Source organism: Anguilla anguilla, chromosome 19, assembly GCF_013347855.1.
Source record: "Anguilla anguilla isolate fAngAng1 chromosome 19, fAngAng1.pri, whole genome shotgun sequence".
NCBI lineage: Eukaryota > Metazoa > Chordata > Actinopteri > Anguilliformes > Anguillidae > Anguilla > Anguilla anguilla.
This window is the reverse complement of record NC_049219.1, coordinates 17345769-17370717: the sequence shown is the minus strand read 5'-3', so window position 1 is coordinate 17370717 and position 24949 is coordinate 17345769. Positions and strand designations below refer to the sequence as shown.

Sequence of the window (24949 nt, the reverse complement as noted above, 5' to 3'; positions counted from 1 at the left end):
TTATCATGTAAATTATGGATTGATTTTGCATGTAGCTTGTTAAATATGTAATATGCTTGGCAGACACCATACATGCGTGCTTTAATTTAAACGAATGTCTATTAAACGTTCATTCGTTTTTATGAACAGAAACCAAAGTTTTAATACCAAAATTTAAATATTTGAGTAAATATCAACACTAAAGCCAATACTGTTCAGTGGTTCGGTCACTAAAGCACTTACATATTTGAAAGTACTCAACAGCGCATGCGTCGCCCGTGATCACTAAACTGTTTCCTGTGTCATTGTGGAGTCATATCGGCGAGCTGTCAGCATGTCCGTAGCATTTTACCGGTAGGTACGGACATTTTCCAGAAACATGCCGCCTGACATAACCGTATAAGTGTACTTTCTGGGCTACCTGGTTTTAAGGGATTTATTCCCCTTTATCTTATTGGCCGAGCAAGCCGGACACTGCATTGTAACGTTACACAAGCGTGCATACACAGTGTGCGAGACATGAGGAGCACTTGTTATGTGTTCCACTAGATGTCCCCATACGCCTTTTATTTTAAGGGCAATAGAACCAGCAATGGCAAAGAAAAAAACTTTTTAAAATATATGTTAATATAGACTATAAGTATTTTCACTTACGCAAATATAGAATAAAATTAAATATAGATTGGTTTCTAAAAGGGTTCTGAGGGTATGATGAGATCATGAAACCCCACTCCAGTCACACGCATACACACGCACGCACATACACTTGTACGCACACGTACGTACATGTGCCCACACACATGCACATACACTCCTACGCTTGTACACGCACACACACATGCTCGTACACACACGCACACACATGTTCGTACGCACGTACACACATGCACACACACACACGTCTGTCAGTCGTGCCAGAGCTTTTGGTCCTGTCCCCTAAGGTCTGCTTTAATCGTTCATCATCCCTTAGGTCTGCTGCCAAACACAAGCGTAAATCAGACTGAGATGATTATCATATAAATGGATTTTATGGAAATGGGGCTGTGCTTTTTTAAACAGATGTAGCAGGGCCTGGTGCGGATGGGAGGAAGTGACTGAGGAGTGGGCGGGGCTTGAGATGCAGGTCTCTGGGCACAGGTTTAATTTTCCCTGCTCTGTGCTTGCACACTCTCTGGGTTCCCCAGACTGGGTTATGTGTTTGCCTGAAAAAATCATTTCGAAGAGAAATTTCATAACTGAAAAACATTGAATCGACATCGCTACAAATATACCAGAGTGAAAAGGTTACATATGGCTTTTTTATATGAAAAAATTAAGCATAGCCAATTTAAGTATCTTGTTTCTTTTTTTGATGAGTATGTAAATGATCATTGTCTCCCCCAGGTCACTTGGTGGAAATTGCATTTGCTAATTTGTGAAATAAGGCTCTCTCTGACAGACAGAATCCCAAAGTAATTAAGATCTAATCAACCTTTATTTAATCTAGAGAAACCATCAAGGAAGAATCCTCATTTACAATGGCGTCAAGTTACCTTAAAGCAGTAAAAAAATAAATAAATAAATATTAAAACAGAGTGATAAATTAGGCTTTAAAATTTGAAAACATTTAGTGTAAAAATAATTGGAAGTTAGTAAGTGCAACAGAAATTAAAAATGAGAAATTAAAAAATCATTCAAATTAAAATAGAAATTAAAAACTCAAACTATTACAAGTACACTCAGACTTAAAAAGCTGAGAGATTAAGAGTTTTGACCTGGTGAAAGTGCTGTAATGAGTTTAGATTTATAGTGCTCTGTATTGTATTCCTAATTTACAGGGCACAATAACTGAAGGTAATTTTTCCAAGGCTGGTTCTCCCTGGTCGTAAATGTAGGCCTATTTTGAGAATGCGCACCATGACTGTTAGTGTACTGGATTAATAGACACGAGATATATAGTGGCTGTTCATTCAATAATGTTTTATATATAAATAAATAAAAATGATGCTCTCTTTTTACTGATAGAAGGCCACCCAACCGTTGCATGCAAGAGACAATGGTGTGTGTTGCAGCTGTCACCAGGGATAAATCTTAGCGCTGAGTGGTGAACAGCACGGCTGTTTTGTAAACAGAAATGGCTTTGTGACAGACTGGTGTCTAACAGGAGAGCTTGTGAGTCTGTAGGCTTTTGCTGCACTGTTTGAACTGGCTTCAGGCAGGGTCTCTGACACAGCAGATTGAATAACTGAACACAAACAGCAATTTAGTACTGATTTGTGATGTAAAATTGGAATTAAATAACATAGCAAGTGTAGTTTCAAAGCCTTATCAATATGTGAGGTGTGTGGTTGTTGGTTATTGCTTTTGTGTGAGAAAGTAACCGAGACATTCAAGATCAAATGTTTTTCAGGTTTAGTTTTGCCTTGGTTTGTAGTGGAATGCAAATTAAGGAAAGTGTTGTCTGCTTGGTCTGTTCCCTTCTGATTCATTCAGTGTTTTTAGAGTGGCAAGTATCTGTGGATTCGGCCTGTAATCTGACCAAGAAATGCATGGCTGCTCAAGACAAATACAGACATTATTTTAAGATTGCTCTCCTAAATAAGAGTGCTCCATTCTAGCAGCAACATAAATGTCAGTCTTATTTTCCAGTCTCATAGCTTTTATCGTCTTTGTCGTTGATACAGAGAATATAAACGCTTATACTATTATTATTGAACTGTCGGGTCCCCGGACTCTTGTCATAATGTGTTTACTGCATTGATTTGGGAAATTGCCGCCTGGACCTCCATTACATTTAATACCATCCACAATCAATCAATCACGTCATGTTTTTACTTTGCCAGCAGATGGCGCCAAAGCGTTGTTCGGAAATTGATGGGCATTCATTCACAAGGACCTCCAGTGACATAACCCCTGTTTCTTATTATCGACCGGAGCTTTATTGACATTATGATATGTTCAGTCAATCTAAAAATATTAGTTGATTAACAGTGGTGTGAGACGTCAAGAGTGATTTAAATTCATGAATGCATAAAAGCGCTGTGCCAGTTCGACTCAGTAGCCCCTGAATTACCATGCAAATCTTAATGAAACACAGAAGGTGCGGTTCAAAAGAAACCCATATCTGTCCCTATAAATCCAAGCGCTCAGCAGGCATGCAAAGAGTGGTGCACTTTTGCTATAGTAGCCCTATTGTGAAAGCGTATGTGCAAACTAGAGAAAATTAAGGGTTTTACCAGTTTCAGATGAATCAGAATTGAGCAGAAATTCAAGTCTTTTGGCCTACTGTTACATGGCCTAAATAATTATAAGGATGTAATGGTACTATACAGGTCATACTGGAGTACAATACATGCATAATCATATTGTGCATCCTGGGGTAACAGTAATGTACTTAACTGGCATTACTTGTGTGCTTTGCAGTTACTCTGTTACTTTGACTACTGTTGCAGCTATTACTATTGAAACTAAGTTCATCTCCGCAAGTGCTTACTGGCAGTTGTAATATACACTACTATTTAAATATGACCTGTCCCGCTTGAGTTGTCTCTGGATGTATATGTATACATCTACCTAGTTCTTCGGGGCTCCAAACCAAAGACTGGGCGCTTTCATCCTCTTGGGTTGTTGAGGGGGAGTTCCGTATTTTCTTCCCCGGCAAACGGGCGTGCGGTCAGAAATGGTACGGTCCAGGGGAAGCATTGAGTCCGTTTGAGCCTCGAACGCAGCTAATGTCATCTTCAGCACCACGCGCCGGTGCCTGGTCCAAAGATTTTAAATTACACGAAATATACAGTCGTCTTGGACGTTTCCTCCCACCAGCCATGAAGCAGGCTGTACTCGAACTGATGAGGATGAGCAGAATTTGCCGGATGGTGCTCGCCACTTGTTTGGGATCTTTTGTTCTGGTCATCTTTTATTTCCAAAGTATGTTCCAGCCAGGTAGGACCTTGACTCGCAGCCTGTGTTGCCATAATACGTTAATTGATTGTTGTATTAACCGTTCTTGTCGCTGGCAATAGGAAACCTTCCATCACCCAATGTCTGTGAAAGAATGTGTGCTTTAGCTCCATGCTTAATTAATCAGTTCCGTTTGAATGACACGGGGACAATCCGCAGCTAAATTGCTAGCTGTACGGTGGGTGTTTTGTGTCCCTAGATGTGCTACGACGTTGCTAGATTGAATTGTTGTATAAAGCCATTCATTGATAGCCTACAGTCTGATTAACCGTAAGTAGCATCAAAAGAAACTATGTTTTCTCGGCTCTTCTCACAGCTTTTCCTTCACATTTTAAAGCTCGCTTACCGCAATCTATCTTAATTGTGGTTAAATGTATACGTTATGACGTTAACATCAGACGAAGAATCTTTGTTCCATGTATGGCAGTGAAGGTTCTTCAGCTCAATTTGCCAACTTGCCCCATAAATACAGTAGGCTTACTGTACTGGGTTGGTTCAAAAGAACTCTTGCAGCGTTTAGCCTGTCGCCCCGGACTGTGCAAACATGAATATTTCCAAGATGTATGTATGCACACTGCTTGGCTAGGAGATTTGAGGGAGACTTTTCTAGCGGTGGTGACTGGAGTGGAGCGCATTTCTCTTGTGACCGATTACTTTGTGATTTATGCTGCGCTGATATGATATTAACGCATCGGAAACCTCTCGTTCTGATAGAAGCATCAGTTCTACTGTGTCTGATAAACAAAGAATACCATTTTAAATACATTATGAAATATTTAAGCTGATTTGTACAACTTGCATTCCAGCCTTAGAGCCATGTTAACATTAGGACATGGAGTATGCTGTAAAACAAATAAACTGATTGTGTCACAACTGGTGACATGTCGGCGCGGACCAACAAGCTCGTGCGGTCACTGCACGCTATGAACGCTGTTTTCTTAATTGTATTTCGATTTGGCCTCACACCAGGCGCTATGAATGTTGCCTTTTAAACGCGATATGGAAATTCTGTGGCTACTCATTTTCGCAAGATTTTTTCGGAAGTTGTTTCCCAGTATTCATAGTCACTGTGATTTTAGAGCAAGAAAAACGGTGGACAGAACATACTGTATATTATGACGAATATATTGGAGAGAAGATAGAAATACACTTTTAAAACGAGGTCTTTTCTCTTGCACAAATATGGATTGTTCATAGATTCCTCATGGCTGATATGTTGTCTTCAGCCAGTCGAAATTCCCAGTTCTTTCTCCTGAATCTGACATTCAGGTGCACTGTGTCTCTTTCAGAGACCCTGAAGTAAGTGGCACAGAGACAGATGTGCAAAGCTGTTGCAGGGCACAGTCCAAGCGCAGGTTTAATCGCCCTCAGTCCTGAGAGCAGGCTGTGCATTCCAGCACACATCAGATTGTTTGGCATTGCAACTCCTGTCCTCCTGTGCTTTGTGTGTCTCGCGAAAGGAGTTTGAGCGGTATCTGACTCTGGTCATGTGTCTCGCTGGTTGTTCTGATGTTCAGGGTGTCTGTCTGCCCACACAGGTATGACTTCCTGTTGATGAAAGCTACGCTACACCCTCCCACTCGTGCCCAGGCGAACGCACACAGGCCTAGACGCAGCGGCACATGCCGCAGGCTCGCTCACACGCTAAGGTTCTGTTTATAAGGGACCCCAGTGGAGCTGTGGCCCTGTCAGAGAGAGTCTGTGACTCGCAGTTAGAGAAGCGTACGTTTCGATATCTGCCCCTGAAACACCAGCAGCTGACCCGGTCTCTCTCTGTCTCTCTCTCTCTCCACTTAACCCCAAATCTCAGGACAGGTGCACAGAGAGGGGCGGCTTCGAGTAGATTGAGACTGGCAACTGTGACTCCTTCAGCAGTGTGTGTGTGTGTGTGTGCGTGCGTGTGCGTGTGTGTGTTTGTATGCATGCGTGTGTGTTTGCATTTCACCTCAGAGTCCAGCAGTCTAAACATCCAGAAATGGCAGGAAAACTGTCACCTCATCGCAACCATCTGTCCTTTGCTATTCATTTAGCGCTGTCTGATTGTCTGCCCGGTAATTTAAGCTTCAAAGTTCCATTTTTAAACCTTGAAGCACTCGTGCATTTTGCATTCTATTCAAATATACCCTTCTGGAATCCAGCTTTAAAGTGCATTCTATTCAAATATACCCTTCTGGAATCCAGAATTAAAGTGCATTCTATTCAAATATACCCTTCTGGAATCCAGAATTAAAGTGCATTCTATTCAAATATACCCTTCTGGAATCCAGAATTAAAGTGCATTCTATTCAAATATACCCTTCTGGAATCCAGCTTTAAAGTGCATTCTATTCAAATATACCCTTCTGGAATCCAGCATTAAAGTGCATTCTATTCAAATATACCCTTCTGGAATCCAGCTTTAAAGGGTGCGAGAGAGAGAGAGAGAGAGAGAGAGCAAGCGCAAGCAAGGCTTAAAAAGCTCTTTATTTAACACTTACAGAAGAGCATGGTGTGGAAAAGTTATAAAAAAGGAAAGGAACAGTACTCGCTGTCCTTTCCAGAAGGTCAGGGCGTCAGAAATACGCACATTCTGCTACACTTTCAGCTCTGAGACCTTGAGATGAGGGGAGTGGTGTGGGACTTAATCTGTGGATCTGTGGCTGTGTCTGTGTCTGGCTGTGGCTGTGTCTGTGTCTGAATGTGTCTGTGTCTGGCTGTGGCTGTGTCTGTGTCTGGCTGTGCAGACTGTCTGTGCCTGTGTCTGGCTGTGCAGACTGTGTCTGGCTGTGCAGACTGTGGTCCTGAACGCAGGCTGTTGTGTAGCGCAGGGTCAGTACAGGCTGCAAAGCAGCAGAACAGCGTGTGGAACCACATTAAAGAGTGATGTCGTCACATCACAGGTTTACATAAGACATGCAACTGTTTGCTGCAGTGTAAATGTATAATGGTGACAGTGATCCCAATATTACCCTGGATACACAGCCCAGGGTAGGACCCTGATGTCCCACACAGGAAATGACAGATTTTACTGCACAGGTGCATTTACGCTTATTTATGACTTTATACTGCAGCACTCAACTCTCAGAGAAAAGTGGGCTGTTTCAGTCACAACTGCAGTAGCTGGTTTTGTTCCATAGTTGGAATATGCTGGGAAATATTGCTGAAGTAAAGAAGGAGTCCGGAGGGCTGCCTGGATGTGGTTGTGTTTGATGTGAGGCCAGAGCAGGCTGCACTAGCGCTGAATCACGGCCTGAATGACAGTGAGGAGAGCAGGGGCGAGAGAGGCTGTGACTCCCCTCCGCTGCTGAGTGACTGCGTGCTTTCAGTCTGCCCCCCCCCGCAGACCGCACGCTTACTCACAGAGCGCGCTGTCAGAGGGGGGGGGGTCGGGGGGGGAGTGACGTGTGGCCGTGTCTGTGGCACAGAGGGGTCACCTGTCTGAGCTCTCCCTCTCGTCTGTCTGTCTGTGTGCACACAGGCTGTGTGTTCCTGTGCGGAGTTCCTCAGGCTGGGGAGGGGGTTCAGTCCCTGCAGGGGGGCGGGGTGTGGGGGCGTCCTGGCCCTCTCGGACGCTCCGGCTCTCTTCCAGCTACCCTCTGGTTTTCCCTCCGCTGAGCCAGGAATCTGGTCTGCCAAAAAGCCAGCAAGGTTTTCCTCTCTCTCTCTCTGTCCCTCCCCAGGAGTTGTGCAGTCATTCTGAAGGGCTCCCACACTGCTGTGGGTGTGCAGCTTGACCAATCGAGTCAGTGCAGCTGTGGGCACAGATCTCCTATGCCAGCCAGATGAGCAACTCTCGGTTCTTAACATTGAAGTTCTTGCTGTGGGGACGTCCGGGATGCCTGTTCCCAGTCTGAACCCGTTCAGACCTGGCCCCTCCCCTGGCCCCGCCCCATTTTCACACGTCTGTGGAGTCAGACACCTTGAGCTGTCTGCTCATAAAATAGTGTCTGTGAAGTGCTGTGTGTGTGTGTGTCTGTCTGTATGTGTGTGTGTGTGTGTGCGTGTGTGTTGCAGTACTGTATGGTGCAGTGTGTGTGTGTGTGTGTGTGTGCGCATGTGTGTTGCAGTACTGTATGGTGCTGTGTGTGTGTGTGTCTGTCTGTATGTGTGTGTGTGTGTGTGTGTCTGTTTGTATGTGTGTGTGTGTGTGTGTGTGTCTGTGTGTGTGTGTGTGTGTGCGTGTGTGTGGGGCTGCAGTACTGTATGGTGCAGTGTGTGTGTGTGTGTGTGTGTGTGTGGTGCTGCAGTACTGTATGGTGCAGTGTGTGTGTGTGTGTGTGTGGGGCTGCAGTACTGTATGGTGCAGTGTGTGTGTGTGTGTGTGTGGGGCTGCAGTACTGTATGGTGCAGTGTGTGTGCGTGTGCGTGTGTGTGTGTGGGGCTGCAGTACTGTATGGTGCAGTGTGTGTGTGTGTGTGTGGGACTGCAGTACTGTATGGTGCAGTGTGTGTGTGTGGGGCTACAGTACTGTATGGTGCAGTGTGTGTGTGTGTGCGTGTGTGTGTGTGGGGCTGCAGTACTGTATGGTGCAGTGTGTGTGTGTGTGTGTGGGACTGCAGTACTGTATGGTGCAGTGTGTGTGTGTATGTGGGACTGCAGTACTATATGGTGCAGTGTGTGTGGGACTGCAGTACTATATGGTGCAGTGTGTGTGTGTGTGTGTGGGACTGCAGTACTGTATGGTGCAGTGTGTGTGTGTGTGTGTGTGTGTGTGGGGCTGCAGTACTATATGGTGCAGTGTGTGTGGGACTGCAGTACTGTATGGTGCAGTGTGTGTGTATGCGTGTGTGTGTGTGGGGCTGCAGTACTATATGGTGCAGTGTGTGTGGGACTGCAGTACTATATGGTGCAGTGTGTGTGTGTGTGTGGGGCTGCAGTACTGTATGGTGCTGTGTGTGTGTGTGTGTGTGTGGGGCTGCAGTACTGTATGGTGCAGTGTGTGTGTGTGTGTGTGGGGGTGTGTTTGAGAGAGAGATCCTGAATAAACTCATTGGCACTGTGGGTGCAGAGCGATACGGATGCCATGTGGTGCTGGTCCGGATGTGAGGGCTGGCCCTGGAGTATCCTGGTTTCTCACGGTGGACTGGCACTGAGTTTGTGGTGGGAGTCTGCAGAACGGATTGTGAATCCAGCATAGAGAACTCAACACTTCGGCTTTACTGGGTGAGAAAAAATACCTTTCCAGAAATCCCCCAGCGGCCTGCCTGTTAGTGCAGGGCCTGGGGAGGCACAGATGGCAGAAATAAACAGGTCTGTACGGTCTGGGGCTGTGGTTTGGGCAAACGCTCCCTTCCTCCTGGGTTCTGCAGTCGGGCCTGTGGGGTCAGTGGCGGTCACTGGGGATGGAACTGAATGGCTCACATGTGTGTCAGTAAACTGACTCATTCCAAACAGTCCTCTTGGTGTTTATGTTTTATATACGTCTGCCTTTTCTTGGACTGGTAAACCACTGTGGAATTTATGTTTGGCCTCAAAGAACATGGCTTGGATTTTAGATGGTTGACATTTGCCTGAGATTCTTGGATTGGGGGCGGGACCTCTGGTGCAGCAGCGTGATTGGCAGAGCAGAGGCTTATGGGTAGTTGTGGGTGGCATGTTATCTCGGGTAAGTAGCTGCTGCAGAAGCGGTTGTGCTCGTGAGTGTTTGTGTGTCGCGCAGTGTAGGTGTTCTAATGCAGAAGCGGTTGTCCTGGTGAGTGTTTGTGTGTCGCGCAGTGTAGGTGTTCTAATGCAGAAGCGGTTGTGCTCGTGAGTGTTTGTGTGTCGCGCAGTGGAGGTGTTCTAATGCAGAAGCGGTTGTGCTCGTGAGTGTTTGTGTGTCGCGCAGTGTAGGTGTTCTAATGCAGAAGCGGTTGTCCTGGTGAGTGTTTGTGTGTCGCGCAGTGTAGGTGTTCTAATGCAGAAGCGGTTGTGCTCGTGAGTGTTTGTGTGTCGCGCAGTGTAGGTGTTCTAATGAAAGGGGTGTTAACAGCAGGCCTTTGGGTTTAGGGTGGTGTCTGTCTGTCCGTCCGTCCATCCATCCTTTTCACCAGCCAGTAGACATGCTCTGAGAGAAGTTCGACATCCTGATCTCTGTAGCACTGTGTGCTGTGCTGTACAAACACTTTACATTGTGGGCTGTCTGTACACAAGCACACACACACACACACACACACACACACACTGCGGGCTGTCTGTACACAAGCACACACACTATGAGCTGTCTACAGACACATGTTGTACAGCTCAGGCACTTCAGTAAATAAACACATTGAGGGGACACTGCAATTAAAGCTCACATGGACTCCATGGCCTGTAATTTCACTCAGCCAGTTAAACCCACGGCTTGTGGCCCAAATCTCTCCTCATCCCCACGCTGCTGTTTGTTTTCCATGTCCCAGATCATCGTCTGAGTCCCTCTGCACTGGCTTCCTGACTCTGTGTCATGTGTGTGATTGTGTATATTTTTGTGTGTGTGTGGGTGTGTGTGTACATGTGTGCGTGCGTGCGTGTTGTCTGTGTGTGTGTAATGCGCGTCCGCGGTGTGCATGCGTGGTGCGTGTGTGTAGGATGGAGAGCTGTACTGTCGGTTTAGTGTAAAGTTAACACTGCCTGATTTTCTGTAAAATGCCTTGAAATTACCTTTGACTTGAAACCTTCACCTTGAAATTACTCCAGAAAGTAAAAATGACAGAGCTGAGTAAGCTTGCTCCTGTAATATGGTGAAAATGTTTGTTTCTGACTCTGGGGAAAGTGCACACCTGGGCACTTTGGCCTGCAGGCAAGCTGGCAGGATGCCAGCTGGGCATTTGCTGACAGCAGCAGTTTTTGCTTCTTAATGACTTCCTAATGCTGCCGCCTGCTGGAACCCGCACCTGCCCCAGCACCATGGCAACGCTGCTTTTGGGCAGTGCTGTGGGGGTCCAGAGCTGACTGGTTTGGGTGTGCGGTCAGAGCTGACTGGTTTTGGGTGTGCGGTCAGAGCTGACTGGTTTTGGGTGTGCGGTCAGAGCTGACTGGTTTTGGGTGTGCGGTCAGAGGGTCCTCATGTGTGTCCTTCTGGACGGGGCTTCATCTGTTCTCCTTGGATACTGTCGCCATGGGAAACGGAGCAGATCCCGCCTCTCTCTGATCTCACACTCCGGGTCCTTCAGAGACTTCCTGTTAGATCCCGTTTTCCCTTTGCATCCGAGAGTGCTTTAGGGCGTGGCCATGGTGATGTCACCCTCTGTGACAGGGCTGGGATGGGAGGGGGCCAGTTACACCCATAGTGTGATGGATCGGCGTGCCCCGTCACTGTCCAGTCTGCTGTTTCCATCTCTCCCTCCCTCTCTCTCATGGGCTTTTAAAGCTGCTATGCTGTTAGTTAACATTTGACAGGATTGGTTATTGCCCATCTCTTATGAGTGACTGGTTGATTAGAATGTCCATCGCTCTTCAGGCATGGTTCCTTTATTGTAATCTCTTCTCTTTGCAGTCATGCGCAGGAACCCATTTGCAACAGAAGCTTGTTGTCCCAAAGGCTCCCATAATGCACTGCAGGAGCTGTACAACCCCACACAGGTAAGGGACCGAACCCTTGTGTGTGTGTGTGCATGCATACGTGCGTGTGTGTGTGTGAGTACGTGTGTGTGTGTGTGTGTGTGTGTGTGTGTGTGTGTGTGTGTGTGTGTGTGTGTGTGTGTGTGTGTGTGTGTGAGTACGTGTGTGTGCGTGTGTGTGTGTGTGTGTGTGTGTGTGTGTGTGTGTGTGTGTGTGTGTGTGTGTGTGTGTGTGTGAGTACGTGTGTGTGCGTGTGTGTGTGTACACTTTCGCAGGAGCGCCTTCATATTTCTCCAAACGGGTTAATTTCCCAGCTGAGTGTGATACAGACGCTTTATTTCAGTAAGCTGTATGTTGCTCTGGGTGGTCTGTAGGTAAACGGTAGGGGAGGGGCTTGGCTGAGTGAGATTAATTATGGAGGGCAGAGGGAGGTGGGTGTGGTCTGCTGGCAGGGGCTTTGTGAATGCTGTAAATCTTTAAGCAGCCTATTATCTCCCACTGCATACTGATTAAAGCACCACTGTGCACATTCACCACTCACAGTCTGAATGAAGCACCAGCTAATGGAGATCATTCGCACTTTATTTCACTTCTCTTTGCCTGAGAGATGACTCTGGTGCGATCAGAGATGACTCCAGGCGTCCTCTGTCACTGGGGAGCTGTCCTGACATCATGCTGTTTTACCTGAGCTCTGTGTGACATCACCACTGTTTGAGCTGAGCCCTTTGTGACATCACCACTGTTTGAGCTGAGCTCTGTGTGACATCACACTGTTTGAGCTGAGCCCTTTGTGACATCACCACTGTTTGAGCTGAGCTCTGTGTGACATCACACTGTTTGAGCTGAGCTCTGTGTGACATCACCACTGTTTGAGCTGAGCGCTGTGTGACATCACAGTGTTTGAGCGGAGCCCTTTGTGACATCACGCTGCAGGGAAAGCCCAGCCCTGGGGCAGCGCTGTATGGATGAGGACTCCAGGGAGATGAGTGTGGATTGGAGGCAGAGTGAAAGAGTCCAGCATGACTCAGAGCACCGTGCTGTGTCTTATGCAATGCAGCTGCAATCTTCAGAGAAATTCACTGGGATAATAATCCAACATCTCAAACCACTTCTATTCATAGAAGCCTTCAAGCATAATTTTACTGACATAGATGTTGTATTTTCTTTTTTTTATTCATGTAATTGAGATGAAACTGCTGTTTAAACACAGAGGGCAGAGCGTGTAGTGCAGTGTGTAGAGCGGCAGAGCTGGAGCCTCAGTGTGTAATTCTGCGTGTGTCTGTCTGAAGCAGCTCTGCCTGGGGTCCGGAGCGGTCTGATCTGGCTGTTTCTGGGCTGCGTGCTGGCGGTGCTTGGCGGTGAATGCAGGCAGTGTGCTGTAGAGGCAGGGACAGACAGCGCTCTCACACACACTCTCTCTCTCTCTCTCTCTCTCTCTCTCTCACACACACTCTCTCTCTCTCTCACACACTCACTCTCTCTCTCTCTCTCACACACGGCACTCTCTACACAGTGTAGGGGCTGCTCTGTGTATGGTGAATGATGGGGCTGTTTTATGGTTTGCATTGTAGGCACCATGTTTTCTTTTCTTTCTCTCGTTTTTCATGAGTGTTTACATTTTCATAAAGTATTTTTACAACCTCAAAAAAAATCTCTCACTGACACATCGCTCATGTGCCTCTGTGCCCTCCCCACCTCTCTACACCTCCCTCTGTCCCTCAGCCCCTCAGTCCATCTTTCTCTTTCTCCTTTCGCTGGTCCCCTCTCTGACAGGCTGTCAGCCCTTCGCCCTGCTCCTCTCTCTCGTTCCCTCCCTCCTTCATTAATCTCCCTGATGATCCCCCCTCTCTCTTCCCTCTTGCGGTCCCCAGGAGCACACGCTCACTGAAGAGGCGCTGGCAGTCTGCCTGAGAGCGCTGTGTGAGAGGGAGAGAGAGAGTGTGTACCTGAGAGTGCTGGGTGTGTGTGTGTGCGTGCGTGGGTGTGTGTGTGTGCGTGTGTGTGCGTGTGTGTGTGTGTGTGTGTGTGTGTGTGTGTGTGTGTGCGTGTGCCTGTGTGTCTGTGTATGCGTGTGTGTGTGTCTGCGTGCGTGTGTGTGTGTGTGTGTGTGTGTGTGTGTGTGTGCGTGGGTGTGTGTGTGTGTGTCTGCGTGCGTGTGTGTGCGTGTGTGGGTGTACGTGCGTGCGTGCGTGCGTGGGTGTGCGTGTGTGCGTGCGTGGGTGTGCGTGTGCGTGGGGGTGTGTGTGTGTGTGCGTGCGTGTGTGTGTGTGTCTGTGTGTGCGTGCGTGTGTGTGTCTGTGTGTGCGTGTGTGTGTGCGTGGGTGTGCGTGCGTGTGTGTGTGTGTCTGTGTGTGCGTGCGTGTGTGTGTCTGTGTGTGCGTGTGTTTGTGCGTGGGTGTGCGTGCGTGTGTGTGTGTGTGCGTGCGTGTGTGTGAGTGTGTGTGTCTCTGCCTCTACAGCACACTGGCTCCCTCTGTAGGTAGGGTTAGGGTTAGGTGGGGTCATTTGGGCAGACCCGGGCTCCTCAGTGCCCTCCTGCTGGGGTCATTTGGGCAGACCCGGGCTCCTCAGTGCCCTCCTGCTGGGGTCATTTGGGCAGACCCGGGCTCCTCAGTGCCCTCCTGCTGGGGTCATTTGGGCAGACCCGGGCTCCTCAGTGCCTCCGTCCCCCAGAGTGCATTTAGGGATCGACGGCAGTGCCCTCTTCAGTCACTTCAGAGTGAGCTCAGCCAGACCTGCCGAGCACAGACTCAAACGGGCTCCTTCTGGAGTTAGAGATGCCGTCTGTGATTGAGGCGCGTCTGCGGACGCTGTTCGCCTGAGGCAGCCAGCCTGCTCTGCTGCGTCCTCTGTCTCTGAGTAAGGGCTGTTACTGTGTGTCAGCGGCGGGGGGAGCGATGCCCTAACCCTAACCCTAACTGTCCCGGGCCAGGAAGGTCTGTACTGACCTCACTCTAAATTCTAAACCAGGGGAACATGCTCAAATGGTGATGGTTTTTCCCAGTGAAATCCTTGTTAGCTGTATAAATTCCTGTAAGGACAATGTGCTTGGGAAATAGATTCTGTTGCCATGGTGACTGTTGCCTAGATTTAGCCGCGGTGCAGAAGAATGTTGGCTAGGACCACAAGACATTCGCTGAGCCCTCCGGCAGTAACTCAGTTAGGCTGGCAAGGTCCTGTCAGTTCCAAAGCAGGCCATTCCCCTGTCCCAGTGTGGCCCACTCCCCATTCCCCTGTCCTGACATGGCCCTCTCTCATTCTCTGTCACGACATGGCCCACTCTATTCCCCTGTCCTGACATGGCCCTCTCTCCATTCCCCTGTCACAACATGGCCCGCTCTCCATTCCCCTGTCCTGACATGGCTTACTCTCCATTCTCCTGTCACGACATGGCCCGCTCTATTCCCCTGTCCTGACATGGCTCACTCTCCATTCCCCTGTACTGACATGGCCCTCTCTCCATTCCCCTGTCCTGACATGGCTCACTCTTCATTCCCCTGTCCTGACATGGCTCACTCTCCATTCCCCTGTCCTGACATGGCTCAGTCTCCATTCCCCTGTCCTGACATGGCCCTCTCTCTTTCTCTGTCTTCAGTCAGGCTTTTGCTCACACCAGATTGGCTTCACTTGGCTATGGAAGGCGCTGAGCAGTTGAGCCTCCTGCTGTGATTTGTTCTGAAGGTTATTGACAGAGCTGCTGTGCGTGCATGCAGTCGTGTTGTACTGATCAGTCAGTATGAAGCGCTGTTTCTCTCTGCTGGTTTATTATGCAGGGTTGCCACCGTCGCATGCCACCGTCGCATGCTGCTCTGTCTCCCTGCTGCGGCTGCAGCTGGAGCACGCTCTGCACCCTGCTGTTTGGGCGCAGTGTAATTGGGCGCTATTAAAGGGCGTCGTTACCGCGGCGGTTTTACTGTGCCACGCGGTGAGACTCCGTGCCACCCTGAGGCATTCCCCTCTCTGGCGCCCAGCGCCCAAAACCTGCTCTGCCAGGAAGAGAGCCGCTCTCTCCTAAAATTACACTCAGTACTACCCGCTATTTTAGCCGGGGACGGGACACCCTGGCTTGTGGGAGTCCAGCGCTGTTGGCCAGGCTGCCTCGGTCCAGTGGCTGCTCAGGGGGCTGTGATCACGCTGCTCCTCTCTGAGAGTGCTGTCCGCACCGCGCTTCACCTCCTGCCCCGTGCCAGCGCCAGGAGGGCCGCCGCAGCGCTGAGCGCGGCGCTGAGCTGAGCGTGTTAGCAGAGCGTGTTAGCAGAGCGTGTTAGCAGAGCGTGTTAGCAGAGCGTGTTAGCAGAGCGGGCTGTGCTGTGCTGTCAGGGTTTTTTTGGAGGGGGGGGTAGTTTAAGACTGGGGACGGTGTGCAGTCTGGCTGTGGTCTCTCAATTGACCAAAGCCTCAGATTTACTGCTGTTTGGGTTTCAGACGTGTGGGGCGAGTGTTGGGTTCAGGTGTGATGGACTGTGTTCATGAGCGGACTCAGGGACTCGGGGACGGGGGCTGGCGGGGGGTGGGGGGCTGCACGTGGGGTCCCACGCCGCACACAGACAGGGGTCATTAACTGGGCCCCCCCCCCACAGCCCCCCCTGACAGCCCCCCCCCCCCCCGCTCACAGCTCTGCTGTTAGAGCTGCACTGTTTGGCCTGAGGCCTCTCCACTGCTGCACCCAGCCCTGCTTTGTCTGAGTTTGTCTGAGGCACTTTTTCCCACAGATGGGGGGGCGACCCCAGATAAGGACCCTGATTATTTGCGCAGACTGTGGTGTCCTGGCAGCGGAATGCGCGGGGGGGGGGGGGCAGGGGGGTCCGTCCCGTCCCACACTCCCCCTCTTTATCCCGGGACAGCTGCAGCCGTCCCGTCCTGGCTCACAGTGCCCTCGTGTCTCTCTGAATGGGGGAGGTTCTGACCCCGCGGTCGCTGGTTCTGAATCGGCTCGTTCCCCAGCAGCGTGCTGTTCTGACCGGGTGGAGAAGGCTCTGTTTGTCTGCCTCCCTGCCACTGACAGTGGCTGTGTATCGAGCTCAGGCCTCAGTGCAGCACACACACAGGAAGCAGATCTGCGCAGCCACAGTGCAGCACACACACAGGAAGCAGATCTGCGCAGCCACAGTGCAGCACACACACAGGAAGCAGATCTGCGCAGCCACAGTGCAGCACACACACAGGAAGCAGATCTGCGGCAGCCACAGTGCAGTGCTCACACAGCTGCTCTGTGTGTCCTGTGTGGCTCAGTGCAGAGTCTGTGCTGTCTGCTGCATCAGCACCAGCGCTGAGAGTGGAGTGATGCTACTGAGTCCTCATAGACTGCTTTTCATTAGAATATCAGGTCAGAAACTGATACTTTCACACACACACACTCACCCTTGCATGCACACACACACACACACACACTTTTAATTACAGCTGGTAGACCAGGGGAAGGAGGAGAGTATGCGGAAAGCGTGTGTGTGTGTGTGTGTGTGTGTGTGTGTTTGTGTGGAAACGTGGAGCGTGTCTAATTATAGAATCACCAGCCAGTGTTGGCAAACGTTTTTCCTGTCCCTGAAACACAGCAGCTGTTAAGTCTGCAGCAAACAGCCACTTTAGGGGTGAGTTTTAATGGAATAAATTGTGTTTCCGTCTGAGTTGTTTTTCCTTCATAATCTGTTCCTGTTTTAAAACCAAAAGGGCTTTAACTGTTTCAGGTGGTACACATTTGGAGCCATTCTTGGGGAAGTTTAGACAGGAATGTTGGTTGTGTAACAGTGTTAAGGAGAAGGTTTCAGTGTTGGGTGTGTAACAGTGTTAGGGACAGGGTATCAGTGTTGGGTATGTGACAGTGTTAAGGAAGGGGTTTCAGTGTTGGGTATGTAACAGTGTTAGGGACAGGGTATCAGTGTTGGGTATGTGACAGTGTTAAGGAATGGGTTTCAGTGTTGGGTATGTAACAGTGTTAGGGACAGGGTATCAGTGTCGGGTATGTGACAGTGTTAAGGAGAGGGGTTTACTGTTGGGTGTGTAACAGTGTTAGGGAGAGGGTTTCAGTGTTGGGTATGCAACAGTGTTGGGTGTGTAGTAGTGGAGAGGGTCCTGTACTTTCTATAAACATAGGTATTACTTTTCTGCCATAAAATATATATTTGAAAGGTAAGGTCTGTGTTCCTGTCCTGAAATAGGGCGGTCAGATGATTCCAGAGATTGGCCGTTACTAAATTTAAATTTAACTGCTCTATGGGAGGTGTGGTGGACCAGCAGTCAGCTGTCAATCAAACGTGAGACTGTCTCAATCAGTCCTATATTTGACTGGCAGCTGTCTGTTTATTACCCTGCATTTAACCACTGAGATTAAAATCTCTTTTCCAAGAGAAGCCAGGCCAAGAAGGACAGCAGTGAATATAGTTTCACACACAACAATAAAACACATCAACACAGTCAAGCTTAATGCAAGGGGGTGTGTGGAACACTGCAGTCATGGAGCCCTGAGAGGCTCAGGGTTCTAAATGTGATTACACACACACACACACACACTCACACACACACACACACACGTGACTCTGAGCTGGAGACATCTCCGATGGACAGCTGCACACAGGAGGGGGAATGAAGCAAAGTGAGTGTGTGGGTGTGTGTGTGTGTGTGTGGGTGTGTGTGTGTGTGTGTGTGTGTGTGTCTGTGTGTCTGTGTGTGTGTGTGTGTGTGTGTGTGTGCGCGTGAGTGAGTGTGTGTGTGTGTGTGTGTGTGTGTGAGGGTCCTGACTCTAAATCCGTAGGTAATGAAGATGCAAGGATGGAATTACATTGCATTACATTACAGGCATTTACACCACACCCTTATCCAGAGCGACGGACACAACTTTCTCATTTTCACATGGAAGACCCATTTCTGCTGGTTAGGCACCCTGCTCAAGTATACAATGGCAGTGTCCCATTTGGGAATCAAACCTGCAACCTTTAGCTTAACAAGCCCAGTTCCCTAACGACTACACCACACCACCCGTCTCTTTATGTGCTGTGCCGTACCAATATGTAGCGATCCAGCTCTCTCACCTCCTCTCTCTCTCTCCTCTCCCAGGCGGAGTTTTCCGGCGCCTCCTTCCTGCACCAGGCGCGGCGGGACCAGGTGGCGGAGGCGTGCCGGGCGCTGGGCCCGCCCGGGCGGCGCCGCCGCGCCCTGACCCCCGGCGACCTGCGCCACCTGGTGGTGGACGACGAGCACCAGCTGCTGTACTGCTACGTGCCCAAGGTGGCCTGCACCAACTGGAAGCGCGTGATGATGGTGCTGACGGGCGGGGGCCGGTACGCCCACCCCATGGACATCCCGTCCAGCCAGGCGCACGTGCCCGCCAACCTCAGGACCCTCGACCAGTACAGCGTCCCCGAGATCAACCACCGGCTCAACAGCTTCCTGAAGTTCCTGTTTGTGCGCGAGCCCTTCGAGCGGCTGGTCTCGGCCTACCGCAACAAGTTCACGCTCAAGTACAACACGCCCTTCCACCGGCGCTTCGGCACGCTGATCGTGCGCCGGTACCGCCCCAACGCCACGCAGGAGGCGCTGCGGTCCGGCGCCGACGTGCGCTTCGCCGAGTTCGCGCGGTACCTGGCGGACCCCGCCACGCGGCGGGACGGGCCCCTGAACGAGCACTGGGCTCCCGTGCACTCGCTGTGCCACCCCTGCCACCTGCGCTACGACCTGGTGGGCAAGTACGAGACGCTGGAGGACGACGCCAACTACCTGCTGCGGCTGGCGGGCGTGGCCCCCCGCCTGCGCTTCCCCTCCTTCGCCAAGTCCACCCGCACCACCGACCAGATGGCCGCCGCCTTCTTCCACAACGTCAGCGCTCAGCAGCAGGCCCTGCTCTACCAGCTCTACCGCCTGGACTTCCTCATGTTCAACTACTCCACGCCCAGCTACCTGCAGCTGCACTGAGCAGCGGCCTGAGCAGCGGCCTGAGCAGCGGACTGAGCAGCGGACTGAGCAGCGGACTGAGCAGCGGCCTGAGCAGCGGCCTGAGCAGCGGACTGAGCAGCGCACTGAGCAGCGCACTGAGCAGCGCACTGAGCAGCGGCCTGAGCAGCGGACTGAGTGCTGGGGGCCTCCCTGTGGCAGCAAGGCCTGTCCCAGCGTCCTCATGCAGGCCAGGGGGTGGGAGAGGGGGGGTGGTTGGGGATGGATTCTGGAATAAAACCCCAAACCACCCCTCTGGATCATTGCTATTCTCACTGAAGGGACACAGACCATAGAGCTGCAGGCCCCGGCATCGTCCTGCAGCCCCGCTTCGCACGGTTGGCTGATTCGTCCGCCCGTCTCCTCTGGCTCCGCCCACAGACAGACCCGAAGCACAGAGCTGGAGGAAGGACACAGCGAGGAGGGCGGGTCCAGCTGAGGAGGGGTGTGTTTTGGGGTTGGCACACAGTGAAATGCAGAGTCAGCGGGGTCGTGTCTCACAGCCTCCTGGGTCGGTCCAAAAGGCCGGAACCAGACCCCAAACCCTGCATTTATCACCAAACTATTTTTTTTGTTGTTTGTTTTTTGTGTAAATTAAGATTTTTTTCATTTTCTTGTCTGCTCTTGTTTTTCATTATGCTGCAAGCAGCAAATAAGATTATTTAAGTGACTTTAAAAAAGTTTATTTTTTTTTTGCAGGCAAGCAGATGACTGAACCAGTACCTTTATAAAAAAGTCTTGTTATGAATATTTTTTGTTTGTCTTGATTTGCGTTTGGAATTCTTTTCTGAGTTTTTCCTTTCATTGAACCCTGTATGAGACTTGTGTTCTGGGCCTTTATTGGGATGCAAGCCTGATTATGTGTGTGTGTGTGTGTGTCTGTGTGTGTCTGTGTCTGTGTCTGTGTGTCTCTGTGTCTGTGTGTGTGTGTGTGTGTCTGTGTGTCACTGTGTGTGTGTGTGTCTGTGTGTCGCTGTGTGTGTTTGTGTCTCTGTGTCTGTGTGTCTGTGTGTGTGTGTGTGTGTGTGTGTGTCTGTGTCTGTGTGTCACTGTGTGTGTGTGTGTGTGTGTCTGTGTGTCTGTGTGTGTGTCTGTGTATGTGTTTGTGTCTCTGTGTGTGTACGTGTGTGTGTGTGTGTGTGTGTGTGTGTGTCTGTGTGTGTCTGTGTGTGTGTGTGTCTGTGTGTCACTGTGTGTGTGTGTGTCTGTGTGTCGCTGTGTGTGTTTGTGTCTCTGTGTCTGTGTGTCTGTGTGTGTGTGTGTGTGTGTCTGTGTCTGTGTGTCACTGTGTGTGTCTGTGTCTGTGTCTGTGTCTGTGTCTGTGTGTCTCTGTGTCTGTGTGTGTGTCTGTGTCTGTGTGTCTCTGTGTCTGTGTGTGTATGTGTGTGTGTGTGTGTGTCTGTGTCTGGTGCCAGAGAGAGACCTGGTGCCAAACCAACTCAGCCACTCAGAGAATGTCAGACGCCATTATACTTTATTTCCTCACCAAAATCCTGTGCTGTAAAAAAATGTGTTTTTACACTCTGGTTTGCATCCCTGAGCCCAGAAGCAGAAAAAGACCAGCTCCTAAAAACACACACCCACCCACGCAAGGCTGTACCCGTCCCAGAGAGAGGGCAGGGGGAGCGCCTGTACCCGTCCCAGAGAGAGGGCAGGGGGAGCGCCTGTACCCGTCCCAGAGAGAGGGCGGGGGGAGCGCCTGTACCCGTCCCAGAGAGAGGGCAGGGGGAGCGCCTGTACCCGTCCCAGAGAGAGGGCAGGGGGAGCGCCTGTACCCGTCCCAGAGAGAGGGCAGGGGGAGCGCCTGTACCCGTCCCAGAGAGAGGGCGGGGGTGCTGATGAGTGCCCAGGTGACCCAGGCGTCCCGCAGCAGTGCCCGTGTGTTTAAGGTGCGGGCAGTGCTGCGGCTCCAGCAGAGAGGCCGCGCCCAGGAAGGGGCCGCGCCCAGGAAAGGGCCGCGCCCAGGAAAGGGCCGCGCCCTGCTTCCTGCCCGGTCTCTGACCCGTAGGGCAAGCGCCACTCTTTGAAGCACTCTGCATGCCCGTGGCAGTGGATCTGAGGTCAGTGTGCCCGCCCCCCAGACTCAACACCAACCCTTCAATGTATAATTCTGATAAAGATCCAGGGCAAAATAAAAGCCCAAACCAGCAACAGTGTTGCCATAGAAATGGTACGTTTTCAGCTCAAGATTAGTAGAGAGGCCTCACCTCTAGAAAGCAGCCCACATTGCTGAATTGTCATGTGACAGGAAGTTGTACAGACCTGCTACCCTTCCCCCTGAGCACATCTTTCATGCAGTCTTACAGTCAGAGATTGTGCATGTAGATATAGGATAACTAGACAGGGCTTGCTCTCTGTTCTGACCTGACCAGGAATGCAGTGATTTCTATCTTTGGGGCACTCTTAGGCCATTAGAGATTGGGATACACCACAATTTAAGAAAGAGTCAGTTTAACGTTTTGTTTTTGACATTGAGGCAGTGACAGCAGGGTAGTGCTGTGCTACTCTGTGGACAGAGCTGCTGCAGACCCTGTGTGTGGAGAGTGTTCATTTCACTGAACCACATTCTTTTCCATTTATCAGAAAACTGGCATCTTCACTCGGGGAAAATGAGGAGAATGCCCCTGTGCTACAGAAGCTGCTCGACTGAGTAACCACTAAGGGAGGGGGAGAGAGAGAGTGTGTGTGTGTGTGTGTGTGCATGTGTGTGTCTGTGTGTGTGTGTGTGTGCGTGTGCGTGTGCGTGTGCGTGTGCGTGTGTGTGTGCGTGTGCGTGTGTGTGTGTGCGTGTAGTGAGCAGAACAGAAGGTGTAAGATGATCCTGCTTCCTGCACTGAGACACACTTGAGTCTGTTACATCCTCTTAATGCCCCCCCCCCCCCCCCCGGCCATCTGCACATTTAGGGTCTGGTCGCTTTAATGAGCCGCGTGGCTGCATGTCCAGTCACTGCTCCCCAAAATATGACACAGGATGACCTCTGACCCCATTTCTCACACTTAGTCATTTTGCCACAAGACTGCTGGAAATTCCTTCAGGAGGACTGGCACATCCCCTATTATACCGGGAGGAATCTCACAGGAATTTCACTGTTTACCAGTAGTCCAGGGCCTGTGTGTGTGTGTGTGTGTGTGTGCGCGTGTGTGTGTGTGTGTGTGTGTGTGTGTGTGTTCGCGTGTGTGGGCTCCTTACGTAAGCGTTGTGTGGAATTCCCTCTCCGCCTGCTTCCCTGAGTAATATTTCCTGTCAGTGGGAGTGTCGCATGCGTGTGTGTACGCAGGAGAAAGCTCTGTTTGTCCCCAGGAAGCTGTCATGGTGCAGGAGTTGTTCCTGTGCTTTTTTGTGTTTTTATTATGTCCTCCTGTTCTGGCGCCAGACTGGATCTTTTTGTTTGTTTATTTCGCTGACTCGTTTTTCTGAGTCTGTTCCCAGTGTGGGGGCATCTGCACCAGTGAACAATCTAATGAGAAAACAGGACTCTGCCAAACTGCGTTCTGCTCGACCTGCTGTGTGTCTGCTGGCTGTTAACACTCAGAGTGCTGCTGACGTGTCCCGGGTAGAACGGAACATTAAACCATTATGATGTCATAATGGAGCGCTGGGGCACATGCAGATCCACTGTGACATCACTGGCCTGCAGACAGCAGCCTGCTGCTGCTCTAACCATCGCAGCCCCTGAGCAACGTGCTTCCAATTAGACTCCTGAGTGGGGAATTGTTCCGGGCCCTTCAGGTGAAACACAGGCGCCTCTGTGCCAGCAGCGATCGTAAAGAGATGTCAGCGGGGGGCATATTTCAGCTCGATGGCGTCTGCGTGCGTGGGAGGTCGCGCTGGGAGGCGCTGGTTACAGGCCCCAAGGCGTCCCACCGTGACCGGGGTTCAGTGCTCCACGTTAAAATCCCCGTCTAGACATCCAAACACCCGCCACGACCCCCCCGCCCCCCCGACCTCACTACACTCTGCACCCTGCACCCACAATGCACTGCTCTAGCCCAGGAAGGTAACACAACAGTGCGGCACACTCTGCAGATGTCAGTAACCATCACAAAGCAGATGGCGCTTATTTTGCTGTCAGCCAGACAGGAAGAGGATCAGCGTGTGTCTGATATCTTCTGAAATTCGAGTTAAGTGCCTGGCCCCTGTTCACATGTCCTGTGAGGAGGTTGCGCAGATCTTAGAGGGACCCCGTGTGTAACACAGGAGTGAGTGTGACCTCATCCGCACTCTGGGCTGCCTTGGGGTTTTATGTTGACACAGTTCACTTTTTTTATTGAGCGGCTTATGATCTAATACACTATTCTGTCCCTAATTATACTTTTAAAGGACAAAATGTGAAGCTGACTCACCAATAAACACACTTCAGTGCATGCATTATGCTGTAATCTCATAGAGTGAGGCTGTGAGCTCTGTTACGATGAAGCAATCCCCTTCTGTGTGCCCTTCCACTAATGCCCAGCAGAGGGCAATAGAGCAACACCGTTCAGTTGGAAAGATAAAGATAAGTAATTATAAATATTTCCTCTCAGGTTGATGTTCAGCCTCTAAACAAGGCAAAAGTGCAGGGAGGTGGATCTCCATCACATTGATAAACATTTCCCTCTCCTGAAACCAGTAGGAAAAGGCTTATTAAAAAAGGCACCAGTCTAGGTTGGGTTGGGATTTGACCTCACATATCTGCTTAAATGCAGCAGTAAAACTTAACCTCTGAACCACAACTCAATTACAGCATCTTGTAATCGTACACAGTACCGAGACCAACGGTTTGAAAACCCAGGCAGTGAAAGCAGGTTATAAATACGTAATCACCAGCTGGGTCTTGAACCCGGACCGCTCTGTCGTAGAACTGGTGCCTCTGTGGCGTGTGCCACCTCTTCTCCTCTGGTTTTGTCTCTGGCAAACTCTGCTTCGTACTGATGACAGGGAAATTGTGGTGGCGGTTTTGAAGCTAAAACCTGTCCTGGAAACAGGGATTTAACCCCGGATTTACTGGCAGATCTTAATGTCTCCTGGTTTGGGACTAGTCCAGGCGTCAGGTTAGACCAGAAGAGCCACAGGCCTTCCTCTTTTTAGAAAACTGCGATATTTACACCTCTAATCTGTAAGGTCAGAAGACAGATGCAGTTTCAAATTAAAAATAAAAATAACGAAATTCCAGATTCCCAAATGCCAAACGCCAGCTACCCTGCTCTTACTCATAAAAAGACTGAAGGGCTTATTTTCTAGCTGTAATGGTTATGATTGCCTGTTGTGCTGGTTTGGCAGCTGACTGTTCTGCTGCAGAGTTACTTTTTGTCCACTAGAGGGAGACACACTCCACACAATTTGAGAGCCTCAACGATTCTACATCCTTTTCTTCATGTTTCTCTTGATCCTGATGATTGTGTTCAACAAAAAGAAGCAGTAGATATAAGTTATGAATTCTATCTGATTCCATCTTTCTAGACTGCAAATATCTGGTTGTTGAAAGCACAAGACTTTATAATAATGTTCACTGCCCAGTTTATTATTATTATTATTATTATTATTTTAATTATTTGCCTGTGATAAACCTATCCACATTGTCAATTAAGGCTTACATTCCTTTTGACTGGCTGATAATTGGATAATTGA

General features: G+C 50.0%; 1 protein-coding gene across 4 annotated transcripts; it reads left to right on the top strand.

Moving 5' to 3' along the window:
* The first annotated feature begins 15 nt into the window (after positions 1–15).
* chst11 (carbohydrate (chondroitin 4) sulfotransferase 11) lies at positions 16–20091 on the top strand. 4 transcript variants are annotated; one of them, XM_035401444.1, is made up of 3 exons: positions 16–333; positions 11354–11439; positions 18469–20091. In XM_035401444.1, the coding sequence occupies exons 2-3, from the start codon at positions 11356–11358 to the stop codon at positions 19321–19323; spliced, it is 939 nt and encodes a 312-aa protein (XP_035257335.1). In that variant the 5' UTR covers positions 16–333; positions 11354–11355; the 3' UTR covers positions 19324–20091. The 4 variants fall into 4 exon arrangements, with proteins under 4 accessions (XP_035257335.1, XP_035257333.1, XP_035257332.1 ...); XM_035401442.1 differs by lacking the exon at positions 16–333 and adding an exon at positions 3348–3885; XM_035401441.1 differs by lacking the exon at positions 16–333 and adding an exon at positions 3348–3900.
* The last annotated feature ends 4858 nt before the right edge of the window (positions 20092–24949 follow it).

Excerpts from the sequence above, each read along its gene's own strand:
- chst11 (XM_035401441.1), top strand. The coding sequence starts at position 3,690 with ATGTCATCTTCAGCACCACGCGCCGGTGCCTGGTCCAAAGATTTTAAA. Across the intron at positions 3,901-11,353 it reads CCAAAGTATGTTCCAGCCAG|TCATGCGCAGGAACCCATTT; the intron begins GTAGGACCTTGA and ends TTCTCTTTGCAG. Across the intron at positions 11,440-18,468 it reads AGCTGTACAACCCCACACAG|GCGGAGTTTTCCGGCGCCTC; the intron begins GTAAGGGACCGA and ends CTCCTCTCCCAG.